This window comes from Dendrobates tinctorius, unplaced genomic scaffold (genome assembly GCF_039654945.1).
Source record: "Dendrobates tinctorius isolate UK_male_01 unplaced genomic scaffold, ASM3965494v1 ptg000022l, whole genome shotgun sequence".
Classification (NCBI taxonomy): domain Eukaryota; kingdom Metazoa; phylum Chordata; class Amphibia; order Anura; family Dendrobatidae; genus Dendrobates; species Dendrobates tinctorius.
Genome location: NW_027361690.1, coordinates 87,884,477 through 87,907,490, shown reverse-complemented (window position 1 = coordinate 87,907,490; position 23,014 = coordinate 87,884,477). Strand labels below are relative to the sequence as shown.

General features: G+C 41.7%; 1 protein-coding gene across 1 annotated transcript in view; it reads left to right on the top strand.

Moving 5' to 3' along the window:
* Positions 1 to 23,014, top strand: part of IGDCC3 (immunoglobulin superfamily DCC subclass member 3) — a 267,620-nt gene that overhangs the window by 229,022 nt on the left and 15,584 nt on the right. The window contains exons 10-11 of the mRNA XM_073568864.1: positions 7,598 to 7,786; positions 19,009 to 19,113. Of these exons, the coding sequence (XP_073424965.1) occupies positions 7,598 to 7,786; positions 19,009 to 19,113 (294 nt within the window). The remainder of the gene's footprint in view (positions 1 to 7,597; positions 7,787 to 19,008; positions 19,114 to 23,014) is intronic.

The following is a 23,014-nucleotide window of genomic DNA, read 5'->3' as shown; positions in this document are numbered from 1 at the left end:
GTTAACATGTAACAACTATAGGATTAGTAATGGATTGGTGTCTTATTGACACCTCTCCATTACTAAGCCGTGGGGTTGATGTCACCAGACAATAAAAGGTACAAAGGTGACATCAACCCCACAACTATTACCCCACTTGCCACTGCTACAGGGCAAGTGGGATGAGCAAGGCTAAGTGCCAGAATTGGCGCATCTTAGCGATTTGCCTTTTCTGGGGAGGCTGAGAGCTGATGTTTTTAGCTGGGGGGGAATATCCATGGCCCCTTCCTAGAATCATAGAATCGTAGAGTTGGAAGGGACCTCCTGGGTCATCTGGTCCAACCCCCTGCTCAAAGCAGGATTCGCTAAATAATCCCAGACAGATGTCTGTCCAGCCTTTGTTTGAAGATTTCTATTGAAGGAGAACTCATCACCTCTCGTGGCAGCCTGTTCCACTCATTGATCACTCTAACTGTCAAAAAGTTTTTTCTAATATCTAATCTGTGTCTCCTCCCATTCAGTTTCATCCCATTGCTTCTAGTCTTTCCTTGTGCAAATGAGAATAAAGATGATCCTTCTACAATGTGACAGCCCTTGAAATATTTGTAGACAGCTATTAAGTCTCCTCTCAGTCTTCTCTTTTGCAAGCTAAACATTCCCAAATCCTGCAACCTTTCCTCATAAGATGAGGTTTGCAGACCGGTCACCATTCTGGTCGCTCTTTTCTGAACTTGCTCCAGTTTGTTGATGTCTTTTTTAAAATGTGGTGCCCAAAACTGGACACAGTATTCCAGATGAGGTCTGACCAAAGAGGAGTAGAGGGAAATAATGACTTCACATGATCTAGACTGTATGCTTCTGTTAATAGATCCTAGAATTGCATTTGCCTTTTTTGCTGCTGCATCACACTGTTGACTCATATTCAGTCTGTGATCTATTAGTATACCCAAGTCTTTTTCACATGTGCTGTTGCTTAGCCCTATTCCTCCCATTCTGTATATGCTTTTTTTCATTTTTATTGCCCAGATGTAGTACTTTGCATTTTTCCCTGTTAAAAACCATTCTGTTAGTTGAGGCCCACTGCTCCAGTTTATTTATATATTTTTGAATCCTCTCTCTCTCTTTTCTAGTATTAGCTATCCCTCCTAGCTTTGTGTTATCAGCAAATTTAATCAGTTTACCCTCAATTCCTTCATCTAAATCGTTGATAAAGATGTTGAACAATACAGGGCCCAGGACAGAGCCCTGTGGTACCCCACTTGAGACATTCTTCCAACTTGATGTGCAGCTATTTATGACCACTCTTTGGGTCCGATCGCTAAGCCAGTTATGAATCCACTTAACAGTTGCCTTGTCCATTCCATACTTAGCCATTTTTTCAATAAGGATTGTGTGAGATACTTTGTCAAATGCTTTCCTGAAGTTCAAGATATACTATATCTACAGCATTTCCCTGATCCACCCAATCAGTGATTCTGTCATAGAAGGAAATTAAGTTAGTCTGACATGACTTATTAGTTACAAACACATGCTGACTCTGTTTAATCACTTCATGCTTATCCAGGTACTGACATACATGTTTAATAATTTGTTCAAAGATCTTTCCTGGTATAGAAGTCAGACTCACCGGCCTATAGTTGCCTGGGTCCACCTTCTTCCCCTTTTTGAAGATAGGAACATTTGCTCTTCTCCAGTCTTCTGGGACTTCTCCTGTTCTCCAAGAATTTTCAAAGATTATGGAGAGGGGTTCAAAAATTTCTTCTGCTATCTCCTTCAGTACTCTGGGGTGTAATTCATCTGGACCTGGAGACTTGAATTCATTTAGGTTAGCTGTGTTTCCTCACTATCTTTCTGTTTATAGATATCCTGGATTCTTCTATTCCCTTAATAGGAAAGTGAAGAACAGTTGATGTTACATTTCCTTTCTGAGAGAAAACAGATGCAAAATAGGAATTTAAAAGTTCAGCCTTCTCAACATCCTGTCTTACCATTTCATCATTTTCATCCTGTAAAAATCCTATAGCATCTTTGACTTTTACTTTTGACATATCCCCAAAATCCTTTACTATTGCTTTTGACATCCCTTGCAAGCCTCAATTCATTGTCAGCTTTAGATAGGCTATTAATATCAGCCCCCAGTCGTTGGCTTTCCCTTTGCTGGTTACAAAAATTGCACTGGAGCCCACGCCATTTTTTTTCCCCAAAAAAAGTTTTATTAATTAAATACATGTCCAGTAATTTGCACACACTGTACTAATTGTATTTGTCACACACATATGTATATTTACCTATTCTGTATGTATTTACTGTATGTAAACCATCTCTTCTATCCTGTCAGATCCTGCTATGATTTTACTCTATGCGGCTGCTTTATTAACGGCTTTTCTTCTATCTATGTAATCTAAATACATATATATGTGTGTGTCTCTGACATGTGTATATATATATATATATATATATATATATGTACAGTGCCTTGCGAAAGTATTCGGCACCCTGGAACTTTTCAACCTTTTCCCACATATAATGCTTCAAACATAAAGATACCAAATGTAAATTTTTGGTGAAGAATCATCAAGTGGAACACAATTGTGAAGTTGAAAAAAATTTATTGCTTATTTTATATTTCTTTGGAAATTCAAAAACTGAACAGTGGGGCATGCAATATTATTCGGCCCCTCTACTTTCAGTGCAGCAAACTCACCCCAGAAATTCATTGTGGATCTCTGAATGATCCAATGTTGTCCTAAATGACTAATGATGATAAATATAATCCACCTCTGTGTAATCAAGTCTCTGTTTAAATGCACCTGCTCTTTGATAGTCTCAGGGTTCTGTTTGAAGCACAGAGAGCATCATGAAGACCAAGGAACAAAACAGGCAGGTCCGTGGTACTGTTGTGGAGAAGTTTAAAGCTGGATTTGGATACAAAATGATTTCCAAAACTTTAAACATCCCAAGGAGCACTGTGCAAGCGATCATATTGAAATGGAAGAAGTATCATACCACTGCAAATCTACCAAGACCCGGTCGTCCCTCTAAACTTTCATCTCAAACAAGGAGAAGACTGATTAGAGAGGCAGCCAAGAGGCCCATGATCACTCTGGATGAACTGCAGAGATCTACAGCTGAGGTGGAACTGTCTGTCCATAGGACAACAATCAGTCGTACACTGCACAAATCTTGCCTTTATGGAAGAGAGTTAAGAAGAAATCCATTTCTCAAAGATATCCATAAAAAGTGTTGTTTAAAGTTTGCAACAAGCCACCTGGGAGACACACCAAACATGTGGAAGAAGGTGCTCTGGTCAGATGAAACCAAAATTGAACTTTTTGGCAACAATGCCAAACGATATGTTTGGCATAAGTGCAACACAGTTCATCACCCTGAACACACCATCCCTACTGTTGAACATGGTGGTGGCAGCATCATGTTTTGGGTCTGATTTTCTTCAGCAGGGACAGGGAAGGTGGTTAAAATTGATGGGAAGATGGATGGAGCCAAATACAGGACCATTCTTGAAGAAAACCTGTTGAAGTCTGCAAAAGACCTGAGACTGGGACGGAGATTTGTCTTCCGACAAGACAATGATCCCAAACATAAAGCAAAATCTACAAAGGAATGGTTCACAAATAAACGTATCTAGGTGTTAGAATGGCCAAGTCAAAGTCCAGACCAGAATCCAATCGAGAATCTGTGGAAAGGGCTGAAAACTGCTGTTCACAAACAATCTCCATCAAACCTCACTGAGCTCGAGCTGTTGGCCAAGGAAGAATGGGCAAGAATTTCAGTCTCTTGATGTACAAAACTGAGAGACATACCCCAAGTTACATGCAGCTGTATTCACAGCAAAAGGTGGCGTAAAGTATTAAGTTAAAGGGGCCGAATAATTTTGCATGACCCACTTTTCAGTTTTTGAATTTCCACAAAAATTTAAAATAAGCAATAATTTTCGTTAAACTTCACAATTGTGTTCCACTTGTTGATTTTTCACCAAAAATGTACATTTGGTATCTTTATGTTTGAAGCATGATATATGGGAAAAGGTTGAAAAGTTCCAAGGAGCCGAATACTTTCGCAAGGCACTGTATTTTATGTGTATATATCTATTCTGTTATAACCTGTCAGTGTGATTTTACTGTAGCCACATATGAATTGCTGGCTTTTCAAAGGTCACCGGTGAGTAAAAATAGAACAGTACTCGCATTGTGTGAGTGCTGTGCGATTTTTTTCTTGCATCCAGTGACTTGCATTAGGGAGTCTCATCCAAGATACGCAGTAAATTGCAGCATGGTGTGATTCTTTTTCTCAGTCCGATTTCAGCTGAGAAAAAAATTGCAGATGAGGTGACTCATTGGTCAGCATCCAATCCGATTTTTTTTATCGGATTGCAATCGTCTGTTATTCTCGCAAATGAGTATGAGCCCAAATGTCATGATGTGACCGAAGCAGTGTGACACGACCCCACGAAAAGTCCGTCAACACACAAGGGAACACTAGGGAAACTTTAAAAACGATTGGCCCTGTCGATAGGGGACGGGGGAAATGGACACCTCCTGCACTCACCTGAGGAAGTGTCCTGATCTTACTACCATCTCTATATGGGTTCTTTCACCCCGTCGCGACCAGGATACCTAATCCCTCACTTGCCCTCCTCCTATTCCTAAGTAAGGAACTGGCAGGTGAGAGCACTGGTCCCACCGCTGCACTAATACAACAAAAGGTAAGGACAGACAGACACCAAAAGGCACAGGGTAAACAAAAAATGCAACACTTAGCTCTCTCTGCTGCAAAGCATCGCACAGCAGAGTAAGGCACCTAACAAGTGAACTCTGCAAAGCAACACTGCACCCAGAGAGCTCCTTCCTGCAGCTTGGTCGCTGTAAAATGGACTAACACCGGCAGTCAGCTGATGCATCAGATGACCTTTTAAAGGATGTGGGAGTGGTCACCACCCACATCAACTGACCCAGCAGCAATGCAATTGCACCAGCAGGCCAGCGGGGGAAAAAAACTGACATTAACCCCCGATGGCCTGAAAGGAAAAAAGTTTTAATCTGAGAACCAGATTTGCCACAGATCCAAAAATGGATTGTGACACCTAATACTAGAGACAGGATAGGATTGTTATTATTGGGTACACCTTGTCACAGTGGATAGTTTTTGCGCGTTTTTTACTCAAAGTGATGTGTTAACAAAGTATCCTATGTTATTGACATGGACTATTACTATTTATTTACTTACTTTATTTACAGAGTATATGCTCATTTGGTTTTATTTTTTAGGTTTTGTCTTTGGAATGGCCAATGTGAGAACGTGCACTTACACATTGCACTTACATCAACTTTTGCTCCTTCCCATTTCTTTGGTTTTATTTTTTCAATGAAAAACTCAATGGTCACTTTAACTATGTAAAAAACCTGTTCATCATTGTAGATATGTGCCCTTGAAATTTTGGTCGATATATTGGTTACAATGTAGCCTCGTTAGCATTACAATTTACCAAAGGAACTGGAGCATCAGGGTAAAGCATTGCTTAGCTTGTGGTGAGTGGCACAGTTGATTGGCGCTTTACATTGAAACCCACATCTGATTTTTCCTCTAAAAAAATCCCTCATTTTGAATATACACTAAATGTACCTATCATTTGTTCTAGAGAAAATTATGTCAGAACCCTGTAGAAACAGCAAAGTTAGTGTCCAAATCTGTTGCTGCCTTTGACAAATTGTTCTTTATTCCAAAATCTTAATGAGATGACTTGTGGATTGGGGGCATGGCCAAGCAGTCCAGTGCAACTTCCCACCTACTTGTTATCCTTCTATCTCCACCCCATGCCTTGCCTGATTGCTTTGGTTTTACAGTAGTCACCGAAGGGTGGAGATAGAACAAAGTAGGTGGGTAGGTGCACTGAACTGCTCAGCCACGCCAAGGGAGCACTGAGCACCTTACTAGAAAATATGAAGAAAGATTTCTGGCAAACACAGCAACAGATTTGGACACTAAAGGGAAAATTTTTATTAAGATTGTTTCTACAAGCTGCAGTGCTTGGTTTGAACATAATAATAATAATAATAATAATAATAATAATAATCTTTATTTATATAGCGCCAACATATTCTGCAGCGCTTTACAGTTTAACAGTTTCAAAACACAAGTCATAAGTAACAACGTTAACAATACAATAATTAAAGCAAAATAAGACGAAATAAGACGACCCTGCTCGTGAGAGCTTACAATCTACAATGAGGTGGGGGAGATACAGAGTACAGGGGTGTATTTACAATAGTGTATTTACAATGAAGGTCCAGCCATCTTGAGGGAGTGAGAGATGGATGGAGATGGTGAATGGGCTACTCATGCACACTTACACATAAAATGACTTTGATTAGTGACTGTGATAGGCCGCTCTGAACAAATGTGTTTTGAGGGAGCGCCTAAAACTATGCAAATTGTGGATAGTCCTGATTTCTTGAAGTAGAGCATTCCAGGGGTTAGGAGCAGCACGGGAGAAGTCTTGGAGTGGGAGGTACGGATTAGTGCAGAGGTTAGTCGAAAGTCGTTTGCAGAGCGCAGCGGTCGGTTAGGCCGATGGACAGAAATGAGGGAGGAGATGTAGGGGGGTGCTGAACTGTGAAGAGCTTTGTGGGTGAGAACAAGTACTTTGAATTGGATCCTATAATGAATGGGCAGCCAATGTAAGGACTGGCAAGTGGCGAAGAGCAGATGCGTCCGAGTACCGATTAGTCAGATAGATGACCCTGGCTGCTGCATTAAGTATGGACCGGAGAGGGGATAGTCAAGTGACGGGGAGGCCAATTAATAGAGCGTTGCAGTAATCCAGGTGGCAGTGGATCAATGCTACAGTGAGGATTTTTGTTGTTTCCATGGTGAGAAAAGGGCGGATTCTAGAGATGTTCTTTAGGTGTAAGCGGCAAGAGCGGGCAAGAGATTGTATATGGGATGTGAAGGAGAGATTGGTGTCAAACATAACACCCAGACAGCGCGCCTGCTGCCGGGGTGTTATTGTGGTACCACCCACGGAGAGGGAAATGTCAGATTTAGGGAGGTTAGTAGACAGCGGGAGCAGAAGAAGTTCAGTTTTGGAGAGGTTGAGTTTCAGATAGAGAGTGGACATGATGTTGGAGACTGCGGACAGACAGTCATTGGCGTTCTGTAGTACAGCGGGGGTAAGGTCGGGGGAAGACGTATATAGTTGTGTGTTATCAGCATAAAGATGGTACTGAAAGCCAAATCTGCTGATGGTCTGTCCAATTGGGGCCGTGTAGAGAGAGAAAAGAAGGGGGCCAAGGACTGAGCCCTGTACAGTCTTTTTATGCTGACTTCATTTACTTCAATAGGATTAAAGGGTTATTCCTGCCTAAGCATGTTATTGCCTGGGTATTGCCTGGGTAGTCATCAGCCATGCCAGCGCAGCGCCATCCGGCAGCCACTCTGAAGCTAATGTTATTCTACAAATTGTATCGCTGTCTTAAGTATAGTCTCAAGATAAATTTCAAGACTTCCTGAAGATATAACAACTTGATATTGTTAATTACAATAAGTATCAGTGGGTTCATTGCTACTATCTCCAGTGATCTTATCTTTCCTATCTTTCCAGTACCGGCTGTCCCTTCTCTCTACATCAAGGTCCTGAACAGTACAGCCATCCAGGCAGCCTGGGAGCCGTCAATCAAGTTGGGCCAACATGAAGGTTTTAAACTATATTACCGTAAGGTGCCGCTGCAACAATACACCGGGCCCATGCTGCTGCCTAGCAATGTTACAGCTTACAACATCTGCCGGCTTGGTAAGTCCTGTAGGGCATGGCACACCATTATGTCTTTATACATCTTATTATTATTATTTATTATTATTTATTATAGCACCATTTATTCCATGGCGCTTTACATGTGAGGAGGGGTATACATAATAAAAACAAGTACAATAATCTTAAACAATACAAGTCACGACTGGTACAGGAGGAGTGAGGATCCTGCCTAGGAGGGCTCACAATCTACAAGTAATATTTCCATTGACCCTGGTAATATTATTATTGCGACACCTAGTACAGACAGGAACCTTGTGCAACACCTCTGTGTCCTATAATTATAGTGACAGGTGATAGAATTATATAGTGACACATGATAATGGTAATCAAACATGGAGAAGGCACCTCGTCTGCATTAAAACTGTCAAAATTAGCAGTAACACTGGTCTGTAAATGCCACCGTGGCAAAATGATGGGGAAATGTAATATCCCAATTTCATTAAACAGCTGCTATTCGTCAACATGTACTGATCCCTCGGGACAAATATAATATATTTGAAGATAAAAATGTCCTCAAATAAACAAAATAATTCTTAAATTCTGTAATGTGAAGCATATTTTAGATGAGCAACGAGTTCTGTGCTTAAAATAATCAGAGCAGAATAAAATAGAGCTGCAAAATTTGCTACAAACAATGGGTTACAAAAATCTCAATAAAAATACAAAATATTGCAAATATAAAGTCTCTATCAAATTTTCAGTGGAGCTTATTATATGTAGGAGCAGGTAGTCCTCGCTGTCGTAAAGACCTCACAGACCACCGGTTTTTGTATTAATGGTTTGTCCAGACTTTTCTCCTAAACAGGCAGCATTCATTAAGATAGATGTTGGATTACAGCTTTACAGCACACTTGGGGCCCTTAGCTCACTTTCACAACACCTAAGATGTTCTCCAAATAAACAGTATAATTATTTATAAATCAGACCAGTCAAAACAAAAAAAACTGTCTCAAAACATTTTAAAAAGTCAAAAAAACGTATTCAACTTGGAGTTGTGCAGAACTTTGGCGACTTTTGACATTTTCATATCACTTTGAAGCAACTCTGTGAAAACAGGTGGACCTGGGAAGGAGTAGGATTAGGACAGTTGCCCGGTGCTTTGCACAGCAAAAATTGTACTACAATCCCTGATTCCCTGAGTGGATTAACATTTCTGGCAAGGTGAATGGAGGCACAGGCAACTAATAATAGGCGCCACTTAAAGGGAATCTGTCACCTCATTTTTGGCCTATAAGATGCGGCCACCACCATCAGGGGCTTATCTACAGCATTCTGTAATGCTGTAGATAAGCCCCCGATGTAACCTAAAAGATAAAAAAAAACAAGTTGCGGTATGTTATACTTTCTGGTGGGCGTTGTCCGGTGTGGTGGGTGTCGCGGTCAGGTCCAGAGCCTCCCATCTTCTAGCGATGACGTCCTCCTTCTTACTTCTGCCACGACTCCTGCAAAGGCGTACTTTATCTGCCCGGACCTCTCTGACCTTTCCCGGCGCCTGCGCACTGCAGTACTCTGCTTTACCCTCAACAGGGCAGAGTAAATACACCTGCGCAGGAGCCGCGGCAGAAGTAAGGAGGAGGACGTTATCGCTGGAAGATGGGAGGCGCCGGACCAGACTGTGACACTCATTGGACTGGACCGGACCCCGGGGTGAGTATAATCTAACTCTTTTTTCTTATCTTTCAGGTTACATCGGGGGCTTATCTACAGCATTCTGTAATGCTGTAGATAAGCCCCTGATGGTGGTGGCCGCAGCTTATAGGCCAAAAATGAGGTGACAGATTTCCTTTAAAGGTGTTTCCCTCAAACAAAAGTTAATTTTAATGAATAGACTTTGAAATAATAAATTACACAATTGGATGTGTTTAAATAAAATGTTCCTGTGCTGAGATAATCTCATAAATGTGTCTCTGCTGTGTACTGTGTAATGGCTGTGTGTGACTGTACAGGAACATGGTCTGATCATACCACGGGGAAGAGTCTTGAGGAGATCATTTGCATATTCCCAGTGCCTTCTGGGATAAGTGAAGAGTCTCCGCGAGCTCAACGATCACTGGGTTTTGGCCGTTGCAGCTGAAAAGAGGAAATCGGAAAACCAGGGGAAGAGTCTTGAGGAGATCATTTGCATATTCCCAGTGCCTTCTGGGATAAGTGAAGAGTCTCCGCGAGCTCAACGATCACTGGGTTTTGGCCGTTGCAGCTGAAAAGAGGAAATCGGAAAACCAGGGGAAGAGTCTTGAGGAGATCATTTGCATATTCCCAGTGCCTTCTGGGATAAGTGAAGAGTCTCCGCGAGCTCAACGATCACTGGGTTTTGGCCGTTGCAGCTGAAAAGAGGAAATCGGAAAACCAGGGGAAGAGTCTTGAGGAGATCATTTGCATATTCCCAGTGCCTTCTGGGATAAGTGAAGAGTCTCCGCGAGCTCAACGATCACTGGGTTTTGGCCGTTGCAGCTGAAAAGAGGAAATCGGAAAACCAGGGGAAGAGTCTTGAGGAGATCATTTGCATATTCCCAGTGCCTTCTGGGATAAGTGAAGAGTCTCCGCGAGCTCAACGATCACTGGGTTTTGGCCGTTGCAGCTGAAAAGAGGAAATCGGAAAACCAGGGGAAGAGTCTTGAGGAGATCATTTGCATATTCCCAGTGCCTTCTGGGATAAGTGAAGAGTCTCCGCGAGCTCAACGATCACTGGGTTTTGGCCGTTGCAGCTGAAAAGAGGAAATCGGAAAACCAGGGGAAGAGTCTTGAGGAGATCATTTGCATATTCCCAGTGCCTTCTGGGATAAGTGAAGAGTCTCCGCGAGCTCAACGATCACTGGGTTTTGGCCGTTGCAGCTGAAAAGAGGAAATCGGAAAAACCGCGCGCCGATAGGCTCATCTTTCATCGTTTTTAAGAAATCTCAAGATGGAAGAGGCCAGGAGCCATTTGGTGAGCTGCATTTCTTGCTACATGTTCACAGACTTACCAGTGGAAAAGCCAAACTTCACATGCCACAAATGCAAGCTTGTGTCCCTGTTGGAGGAAAAGTTGCAAAATCTCGAAGAGAGGTTGGCTACGTTGAAGATCATTAAGGAAGGTGAAGAGTTCTTGGACAGAGCAGAATTATCTCTTCATGTTACAGAAAGAGAAGAAATTCGAAGTGCACCTGAAGAAACAGAGGAATGGAGACATGTGACCCAGAGAAGCAGGAGGATCAGGAGGCAGTCAGCACCCATACTGCTCAGGAACCAGTACCAGGCTCTCACGCAGGAAAATGATGAAGAAATACATCAGGATAAGACTTTGCCAACAAACAGCAACCTTGTACGCCTTCAGAGTCCTCCTGGATGGAGAAAGAAAAATGTTGTGAAGAAGAAACGGAGAGTGGTGGTCATGGGGGATTCCCTGTTGAGAGGAACAGAGGCCGCTATCTGCAGACCGGATATAACTTCAAGAGAAATGTGCTGTCTTCCAGGTGCAAAAATTAAAGATGTGTCTGACAGGATATCAGGACTCTTCAGACCTACAGATGACTACCCATTCCTGCTACTACATGTGGGGACAAATGACACCGCAAGAAACGACCTGGAAACCATCTGCAGAGACTTTGAAGACTTAGGCAAGAAAGTGAAAGAACTGGGAGCGCAGGTGGTCTTCTCTTCCATCCTCCCAGTGGATGGCCATGGAACAAGGAGGTGGAATAAGATTCTGCAGGTGAACAACTGGCTACGTCGATGGTGCCGTCAGCAACGATTTGGATTTCTGGATCACGGAGTGAACTACTTATACGATGGACTACTTGCTAGAGATGGGGTGCACCTTACGAAGACTGGAAAGCATGTATTTGGAAGTCGCCTTGCTACACTTGTAAGGAGAGCTTTAAACTAGAACAACATGGGAAGGGAAGCAAAAGACCAGAAAAAGCCATACACCTGACAAATGCTATTGAGAACTCTGCTAATAGAAGTGGAAAGGAAGAACAAAGACGAAAGAATCTAATTAATAAAAATATTGGAGAAAGAGAAACCAATCACAAACTAAAATGTTTCTATACTAATGCACAAAGCATGGGCAACAAACAAGGAGAATTGGAACTACTAACACAGGAAAAGAAATATGATGTCATTGGAATCACTGAAACTTGGTGGGACGATACACATGATTGGAATACAAGACTAGAAGGATACAACTTATTTGCAAGAAACAGACTTGATAAACGAGGAGGGGGTGTTGCATTGTATGTTAGAAACGCATATATCTGCACAGAGATTGAAGCTTCAGAGACTGGGAGTTCTGTGGAAACTGTTTGGGTAAGAATACAAGGACAGAACAATGGAAAGGACACCATTGTAGGCATTTACTACAGGCCGCCTGTGCAAGCTGAAGATATGGATGAACTCTTTATGCATCAAATGGCCAAGTTCTCCAAAAAATATGACATAGTTGTCATGGGAGATTTCAACTATCCAGACATTTGTTGGGAATCTCTCTCAGGCAAAACTAACAGGTCAAGGAAATTCTTATCCTCTCTTGCTGACAACTTTATCTTCCAAAAGGTAGGGGAGAAAACAAGGGGAACTGCTACCTTGGATCTAATCCTTATAAACAGGGAGGAAATGGTTGAGGAGGTAAAAGTGGCTGGAACCCTAGGAGGTAGCGACCATGCTATTTTAGAATTTTGGATAACTAGAGGCGGAAGACCTGTGAAGACTCAGACGTCAAGGTTAGATTTCAGAAAGGCAGATTTTAAGGGATTCAGAAAGAAAATTGGAGGAATCCAATGGCTGAATATCATTAAAGACAAAAATGTCCAGGAAGGATGGGAAATCTTGAAAAATGAAATTCTCAAAGCACAGTTGTTAACAATTCCGAAAAGAGGGAAGAATAGGAAGCATTTAAGGAAACCAGGATGGGTGAACACAGAACTTAAGCACATGCTAAAAAGGAAGAAAAAAATGTTTATAAAATGGAAAGAGGGAGGCATATCTAAAGAAGAATATAATGCTGTCTGCAGAATCTGCAGGGCACAAATCAGATTAGCTAAAGCTGAAAATGAATTGAGGCTTGCAAGAGATGTCAAAGGCAATAATAAAGGATTTTGGGGATATGTCAAAAGTAAAAGAAAAGTCAAAGATGCTATAGGATTTTTACAGGATGAAAATGATGAAATGGTAAGACAGGATGTTGAGAAGGCTGAACTTTTAAATTCCTATTTTGCATCTGTTTTCTCTCAGAAAGGAAATGTAACACCAACTGTTATTCACTGTCCTATTAAGGGAATAGAAGAATCCAGGATATCTATAAACAGAAAGATAGTGAGGAAACACTTAGCTAACCTAAATGAATTCAAGTCTCCAGGTCCAGATGAATTACACCCCAGAGTACTGAAGGAGATAGCAGAAGAAATTTCTGAACCACTCTCCATAATCTTTGAAAATTCTTGGAGAACAGGAGAAGTGCCAGAAGACTGGAGAAGAGCAAATGTTGTTCCTATCTTCAAAAAGGGGAAGAAGGTGGACCCAGGCAACTATAGGCCGGTGAGTCTGACTTCTATACCAGGAAAGATCTTTGAACAAATTATTAAACAACATGTAAGTCAATACCTGGATAAGAATGAAGTGATCAAACAGAGTCAGCATGGGTTTGTAACTAATAAGTCATGTCAGACTAACTTAATTTCCTTCTATGACGGTATCACTGATTGGGTGGATCAAGGAAATGCTGTAGATATAGTATATCTTGACTTCAGCAAAGCATTTGACAAAGTCTCTCATACAATCCTTATTGAAAAAATGACTAAGTATGGAATGGACAAGGCAACTGTTAGGTGGATTCATAGCTGGCTTAGTGATCGGACCCAAAGAGTGGTCGTAAATGGCTGCACATCCAGTTGGAAGAATGTCTCAAGTGGGGTACCACAGGGCTCTGTCCTGGGCCCTGTATTGTTCAACATCTTTATCAACGATTTAGATGAAGGAATTGAGGGTAAACTGATTAAATTTGCTGATGACACAAAGCTAGGAGGGATAGCTAATACTAGAGAAGAGAGAGATAGGATTCAAAAAGATTTAAATAAACTGGAGAAGTGGGCAGTAACTAACAGAATGGTTTTTAACAGGGAGAAATGCAAAGTACTACATCTGGGCAATAAAAATGAAAAAAGCATATATAGAATGGGAGGAATAGGGCTAAATGACAGCACATGTGAAAAAGACTTGGGTATACTAATAGATCACAGACTGAATATGAGTCAACAGTGTGATGCAGCAGCAAAAAAGGCAAATGCAGTTCTAGGATGTATTAACAGAAGCATACAGTCTAGATCACGTGAAGTCATTATTTCCCTCTACTCCTCTTTGGTCAGACCTCATCTGGAATATTGTGTCCAGTTTTGGGCACCACATTTTAAAAAAGACATCAACAAACTGGAGCAAGTTCAGAAAAGAGCGACCAGAATGGTGACCGGTCTGCAAACCCTGTCTTATGAGGAAAGGTTGCAGGATTTGGGAATGTTTAGTTTGCAAAAGAGAAGACTGAGAGAAGACTTAATTGCTGTCTACAAATATCTAAAGGGCTGTCACATTGTAGAAGGCTCAACTTTATTCTCATTTGCACAAGGAAAGACTAGAAGCAATGGGATGAAACTGAATGGGAGGAGACACAGATTAGATATTAGAAAAAACTTTTTGACAGTTAGAGTGATCAATGAGTGGAACAGGCTGCCACGAGAAGTAGTGAGTTCTCCTTCAATGGAAGTCTTCAAACAGAGGCTGGACAGACATCTGACTGGGATGATTTAGCGAATCCTGCTTTGAGCAGGGGGTTGGACCAGATGGCCCAGGAGGTCCCTTCCAACTCTACGATTCTACGATTCTACGATTCTACGGCTCCTGGGTTGGGGGGAAGAGGAGAATCACATTTGATTCTTTTTGTGAGGTAAAACATTTTCCTGCCTGTTTTTAAACAATGTTTTACTTCAAAGAAAGTATCAGTTGTGATCCCGTGCTCGCCTGTCTGTATACTCTTTAGCTTCCTTCCCTGTCCAGGAGTTGTGTATGATCAGACCATGTTCCTGTACAGTCAGACACAGCCATTACACAGTACACAGCAGGGGAACATTTATAAGATTATCTCAGCACAGGAACATTTTATTTAAACACATCCAATTGAGGAAGTTATTATTATTCTAAGATCTATAGCTTAAAGTGAACTTTTGTTCGTGGGAAAACCCCTTTAATGATTTCGGTACATCTTATTCCTGCACGGCCCTCATTAAGCTTGACATAAGATGCCTGTCTTAATGAATCATCATCATAATGTAAAAAACCAATAGAAAATTTGTATTCTAATTCAAAAAAGGAGAAAAGATGTACAAAAGATCTGTTGCATTTCCTAGATTTCATCAATTCAATTTTTAATTAAATAACAAACAAGACAAAACATATAAAATCGCACTAGAACCTGTTTCTTGAACCAAAATTTGGCACTGGAATACAACCAATATGACTTGCATGATAACTAATAGAGCCTTGTAAATGGGCTGGACATCCGAGATACAGTAAGGCAATATGCCTAAAGTGATGTCAAGTAGTATTCAGTAAAGAAGAAAAGTGAAATGCACATGTACAGACATCAAATAATGCAGAATAAAAAAATATATACACTGTTCAAAACAATAAAGGGAACACTTAAACAACACAATGTACCTCCAAGTCAATCACTCTTCAGAGAAGTCAACCTGTCCAGTTATGAAGCAACACTGATTGTGGATCAATTTCTCCTGCTGTTGGGCAAATGAAACAGACAACAGGTAGAAATGATAGGCAATTAGCAAGACACCCCTATAAAGGAGTGATTATGCAGGTGGTGATCACAGGCCATTTCTCTGTTCTCCTCCTTTTTGGCTGTTGTTTTGGTCTCTTTTGCATTTTGTCATTGTTCTCACTGATAGAACTACAGTAGCATGAGGCAGAAGTTTCTTAGGTAGTGCAGCTCATCCAGGATGTCACATCAATGTGAGCTGAGGCAAGAAGGGTAGCTGTGTCTGTCTGCACAGTGTCTAGAGCATGGAAAATAAACAGTACCAGGAGACAGGCCAGTACACCACGAGACGTGGAAGGGGCCGTAGGAGGGCAACCACCCAGCAGCTGGACCGCTACCTCCTTTCTGCTTTCTCCTTTGTGCAAGTAGAAACAAGAGTTGCAGTGACAGAGCCCTGCAAAATGACCTCCAGCAGGCCACTAACATCTATGTGTCTGCTCAAACTGTCAGAAACAGACTCCATGAGGGTGATATGAGGGCCCAACGTCCACAAATGGGTTGGCAGATTCAACATTGGTGGCTTGTGCTCTTCATGGATGAGAGCAGGTTCACACTGAGCACATGTGACAGACATGACAAAGTCTGGAGAAACCATGGAGAGCATTCTGCTGCCTGCAACATCATCATCCAGCATGACCGGTTTGGCATTGGGTCAGTAATGGTGTGGGGAGGCATTTTTTTGGAGGTACCGGGATGAGATACTCTGACCCACTGTGAGACCATATGCAGGTGCAGTGGGCCCTGGGTTCCCTCTGATGAATGACAATGCTAGGCCTCATGTGGCTTACGTGTGTCAGTAGTTCCTGCATGATGAAGGTATTGATGCTATGGACTGGTCTGCCCATTCCCCAGACCTGCATCCAATCGAGCACATCTGAGACATCATGTCTCTTTCCATCCACCAATGCCATGTTCCACCACTGACTGTCCAAGAGTTGACTGATGCTTTTATCCAGGCCTGGGAGGAGATTCCTCAGGAGAACATCCGCCACCTCATCAGGAACATGCCCAGGTGTTGTAGGGTGGTCATACAGGCACGTGCAGACCATACACACTGCTGAGCATCACTTCCTTGTCTTGAGGCATTTCCACTGTTGGATCAGCCTGTAATTTGATTTTCCACTTTGATTTTGAGTATCATTCCAAATCAGACCGCCATGTGATATTAATTTTGATTTACATTGATCATTTTTATGTTTTATTGTTCTCAACGTATTCCACAATGTAGTGAATAAAGATTTGCAAGTGGAATAATTCATTCAGTGAAATCTAGGAAATGGCATTTTAGTGTTCCCTTTATTTTTTTGAGCAGTGTATATAAAAGAAAATCAGCAAAAACTAAAGTGGGGAAAAAAGTATTTAGTCAGCCACCAATTAATTGTGCAAGCTCTCCCACTTAAAAAGATGTAATTGACATCATAGGTAGACCACAACTATGAAAGTCAAAATTAGAAAACAAATCCAGAAAATCACCTTGTCTGATTTGACAAGAATTATTTTTCAAATTATGGTGGAAAATAAGTATTTGGTCATTAACAAAAATTAATCTCATTATTTTGCTATATATCCTTTGTACAATGACAGCGGTCAAAAGTTTTCTGTAAGTCTTCACAAGGTTGGCACACACTGTTGGTGGTATGTTGGCCCATTCCTCTATGCAGATCTCCTCTAGAGCAGTGACATTTTGGGCCTGTCACTGGACAACACAGATTTTCAAATCACTCCAAAGGTTGAGGTCTGGAGACTGGCTAGGCCACTCCAGGACCTTCATATGCTTCTTACAAAGCCACTCCTTCGTTGCCCTGGTGGTGTGCTTGGGATCATTATCATTCTAAAAGACCCATCCACGTTTCATCTTCAATGCCCTTGCTGATGGAAGGAGGTTTGCACTCAAAATCTCACAATACATGGCTCCATTCATTCTTTCATGTACACGGATCAGTCATCCTGGTCCCTTTACAGAGAAACAGCCCCAAAGCATGATGTTGCCACCCCCATGCTTCACAGTAGGTATGGTGTTCTTTGGATACAACTCAGCATTTTGACTTCTCCAAACACAACGAGTTTTGTTTCTACCAAACAGTTCTACTTTAGTTTCATCAGACCATGTGACATTCTCCCAATACTCTTCTGGATAATCCAAATGCTCTCTAGAAAACTTCAGATGGACCCTGACATGTACTGGCTTAAGCAGGGATACACGTCTGGCACTGCAGGATCTGAGTCCCTGGCGGCGTAGTATGCTACTGATGGTAGCTTTTGTTATGGTGGTCCCAGCTCTAATGCGGGTCATTCATTAGGTCCTCCCGTGTGGTTCTGGGATTTTTGCTCACCATTCTTGTGATCATTTTGACCCCACGGGGTGAGATCTTGCGTGGAGCCCCAGATCGAGGGAGATTATCAGTGGTCTTGTATGTCTTCCATTTTCTTATTATTGCTCCCACAGATGATTTTATCACATCAAGCTACAGTGCTTGCCTATTGCAAATTCAGTCTAACCAACCTGATGCATGGCTACAATTTTGTTTCTGGTGTCCTTCGACAGCTCTTTGGTCTTCATCATAGTGGAGTTTGGAGTGTGACTGAGGTTGTGGACAGGTGTCTTTTATACTGATAACAAGTTAAAACAGGTGCCATCACTACAGGTAATGAATGGAAAATAGAGGAGCCTCTTAAAGAAGTTACAGGTCTGTGAGAGCCAGAAATCTTGCATGTTCTAGATGACAAACTTCTTATTTTCCACCATAATTTGCAAAATAAATCTTGCCAAATTAGACAAGGTGATTTTCTGGATTTGTTTTCTAATTTTGACTCTCATAGTTGTGTTCTACCTATGATGTCAATTACAGGCCTCTCTCATCTTTTTTAGGTGGGAGAACTTGCACAATTGGTGGCTGACTAAATATTGTTTTTCCCCACTGTATGTGCAATGAAGTGGCATGTGCATCGTCACCCAGGTAAATTGGATCATAGAAAAAACATACAATGAGTATCACCACAGGAGGTGGCTTCATCAGGGCAGCTACTAATAAGTTGCACCTTTTAATGAATTTGGGGCAACTTGTCCCTGCTTGGCCTTCATTAAGACTGACATACAAGACACCAATCTTAATGAAGCGGTTCCATTGTGTAAAATCAATTACAAATTTTTATTCTAAAGAGCAATTAGCATGCTCATAAAAGGGCATAGGAGAGTCAGCACATTATTATTATGCAATTTCGAAATGGCTGTCGCCCTTTTGGCTTCTTCATGGGGCAAGTTTTGGGCTTGGTGTTTGATATGTGCTTACAACAACTTTTTGATTGTTTTTGTTTTGTTGTTTTGATATGATGGGAAAAAAGTGAAAATGATTGTGTGACAATATAATTCATAGGTTGTAATGTAATAAAGTTTTGTATCCAGACCCCCTAGTAGTGTACGAGGTGAAGTTGTTGGCCTTCAATCAGCATGGAGATGGAAATTCTACAGTTCGATTTGTGTCACTGAAAGAGGCCTCTGCCAGAGCTGGTAAGTAGCTCCCACATTATAGAGGAACAGTATGAAGAATATATCGGTGACTACTAAATTACAGAGTAAAGAGAATCCTGGTGGAAATGTTCTCCTAGTGTTGATTCTTTAACCCATCCCACCTCATCCTGAGTTTGTAAGATGCCCAAGCGAGGTAGTCATGGGCAAGCTTCAGTCCCACTCGATTTGGCTTCCTACAGCCAATTTGCATTCCAGTCCGGGTGTAATGCTGTGTGTGAGGTGTATCTCACTTAATATAGGGCTGCAGATCTCTTCTTCTGACTCCAGGAATCCCTCTTCTGGAGCCAGGGCAGCAATTATTCCAGGAGACTCAGGGGTTCATAAAAACAACCAAACTTTTACTTGGTGAATGGCAGCATTTACAGTACTTTCAGTAAGGTATAGAGGATAAGGGCCATCGGGTTGTCATTTTTCCCTCAGGTACAGGGTAGAACTTCAACCCTGGTTCTCTGTATAGGTAGAATGTTCTTCTTACCGGCTTCTCTAGTCCTAGGAAATCTTCTACACCCTTTGCAATATATATGAATTGCAATATCCTCCGCCCCATGTCGTCAGAGTTCATTTTTCCCTGTAGCTTACTTACAGGCTGAGTGCGCCCCAGGACCCCGACATCAATCTCGAGGTTCTCCTAGGCCATTAGACGGAATCACATGCCCTGATTATTAGGCTCACCCTGTCCCTAGCAACCTTAGACTTAGGCTTGCTGCTTCACGCACTGCTCCCAACACACAGACTAACTCGTCACTTCCTGAAACTGACAATAACTCTCAGTTCCCCCTCCCAAACTGGGCCGGCCATTACAGTTACCCTGTCTAAGCCATATGCAGCCCTCTGGGTGTCATCCTTTTATAAGACACAAACATCAAATACATTTATCCCTTTAGCATCAGCTCCACCACTCTTACAGGTGAATGGGGACAAGGCTTCTTTTGCCTTTTTGCATGGAGAGTGTGGCCAACTTACCAGTAAAAGAAGAGGAGGTGGTTCAGGCCATGGAAGATAGGCTTGGTTAGAACTTGAGCTAGAACTCATTCCCCATCTACATCACAACAACCATGGGATATGGCATGTAAGACTTTGTATGTAGATTTTAAAAAAAATGTTGTTTATATTGCTCTGTCCAATCTCTGCTTCCAAGGTAAATGCTATTTGTCAACATTTTTAGTTTTGCTCAGTCTATTACGTCTTTCATATTCTCCTCTTCCTTATTTAATTTAACTTTTCTCAGTCTCATGCACACAAAATTTGAGCTAATCCTTTAGGCAAATGTTTAACACATACAGGTGCTTCTCACAAAATTAGAATATCATTAAAAAGTTAATTTATTTCAGTTCTTCAGTGGAAAAAGTGAAACTCATATTATATAGAGTCATTACAAACAGAGTGATCTTTTAAAAGTGTTTATTTCTGCTAATGTTGATGATTATGGCTTACAGCCAATGAAAACTGTAAAATCATTATCTCAGTAAATTAGAATAATTAGCAAAAAACACCTGCAAAGGCTTCCTAAGCATTTAAAAAGGTCCCTTAGTGTGTTTCAGTAGGCTCCACAATCATGGGGAGGACTGCTGACTTGACAGATGTCCAGAAGGCAGTCATTGACACACTTCACAAGGAGGGTCAGCCACAAAAGGTCATTGCTAAAGAAGCTGGCTGTTCACAGAGTGCTGTATCCAAGCATATTAATGAAAAGTTGAGTGGAAGGCAAAAGTGTGGTAGAAAATGTGCTGTTCTGTTTGTTTGCTTTTCTGGGCATTTAAGTTATGCTTTGCAGCTTGCTATGCATAGTAACATTCTTACATGTTACTCTGCTGCCACCTAATGGCCTTTTTCTGTATAGCAGTCTGTAATTAATCTCTTATGGGCATGCCTTTCACACTTCAGTTTTTTGCATCAGTTATAATCCGCCAAAAAGGCGGACAAGCGGATCCGTTCTCAACTGATGTGAACGGATGGCACAGGATCCGTTTTCAGACGGATCCTGAAAATGAAGAAATTTAAAGGAATCGCTGGCTGGGAAAAGAGGAGAGAGAGAGAGAGAGAGAGAGAGAGAAAAAAAAAAAAAAAAAGAATTTTTTGTCCGGCACCCAGAAAGAAATTCGGGTTAAATCAGTGTTTGCAGGATCCGCCAGAGAAAAAAACGTTACAAGCTCCGTTTTGAAATTTTTGAGGATGGTGACGGACAGCAACTTTTGGCGGATCCTCACAAAAAACGGATGCAACGGACAGCAATCCGTCACAATCCGCCATTAATGCAAGTCAATGGGAAAAAAACGGATCCTCAAAAAAATTTTGAGGATCCGTTTTTTTTCAAAACCTGGCGGATTGTGACTGATTGTAAAAAACGGAAGTGTGAAAGAGGCCTTAGGGATCACCTTTCCTCCTGGCAGCCATTTTATTTTAGTTTCACTTGCTGTGTGAGAGACACCCTTGAACCGGGCTGAGGAAGGCATTAGTTTTTGACCTCTTTGCTTTACTCTACCACACTTTGCTGCACCTTGCTGCATTTTGTTACACCTGCATTCCTGGAGAAGTTACTGTATTGCCAATCTGTATGTCCAAATTTCCAAATAAACAAGTCTGGATTGCACAATCCCTGGTATGCTTCATCTCTCTGGATGCTGAACAAAATTGATCCTATCTGCTCTGCATCAAGGAAACAGAAGGTAGAATCTCTCACAGCCCCTTTTACTCAACCATAGCTCCATTTGCCTCATGCGGGGACAAAACAGAAAAAGGTGCAAAAGCAACCGGGATAACTGCAGCTTTGAAAAGATTGTTAAGAAAAGGCCATTCAAAAATTTTTGTGGAGATTCACAAGGAGTGGACTGCTGCTGGAGTCATTGCTTCAAGAGCCGCCACACACAGACGTATCCAGGACATGGGCTACAAGTGTCACATTCCTTGTGTCAAGCCACTCATGAACAATAGACAATGCCAGAAGTATCTTACCTGGGCCAAGGAGAAAATGAACTGGACTGTTGCTCAGTGGTCCAAGGTGTTGTTTTCAGATGAAAGTAAATTTTGCATTTCATGTGGAAATCAAGGTCCCAGAGTCTGGAGGAAGAGTGGAGAAGCCTCAAGCTTGTGCTTGAGGTCTAGTGTGTTGTTTCCACAAGCAGTGATGGTTTGGGGAGCCATGTCATCTGCTGGTGTAGGTCCACTGTGTTTTATCAAGACCAAAGTCAGCGCAGCCGTCTACCAGGAAATTTTAGGGCACTTCATGCTTCCCTCTGCCGACACGCTTTGGAGATGGAAATTTCATTCTCCAGCAGGACTTAAGAAAAAATTCAAAAAAACTCATTTGAAGGGAAATTAATAAAGGTTGGGGCAGCACATGTGCATTCCACTGATGAGAACAGCCAGTAACCCATTATGGTCTGGCTGCCTAGTGGAAAAAATGCACACAAATAAGGCTTGCATAAGATATAAGTCACACAGATAAGTGTGATGCAAAGTGTCCGAGCAGCCTATTAATGATGCCCATTGTATTAGCAGGCGGGCTGCTCAGCACCGTACATATGCATCACACAGAAAAAAGCCAAGCCAACATAAAGAGTTCTAGCTGCATCCTGCAAAAATGATAAAAAGTGCAAAAAGATAAATAGATATGGGGTATTAGTTACTATTTTGGCTAAATTAGATAAGCTCACAACCTGATGACAAGGGTCCCCAGATATTGTGAGTCCCTAACACTAAATCTGAACAGCGCACATAAGAAAAAATTCAAAAAAACTCATTTGAAGGGTAACTAACCAAAAACCCTGACTGATGCACTGGCAGGATGCAGCAGACCCCCATTAATAAAGGCTGGGGCAGCACAGGTGCATTCCACTGATGAGAACAGCCAGTAACTCATTATGGTCTGGCTGCCGAGTGG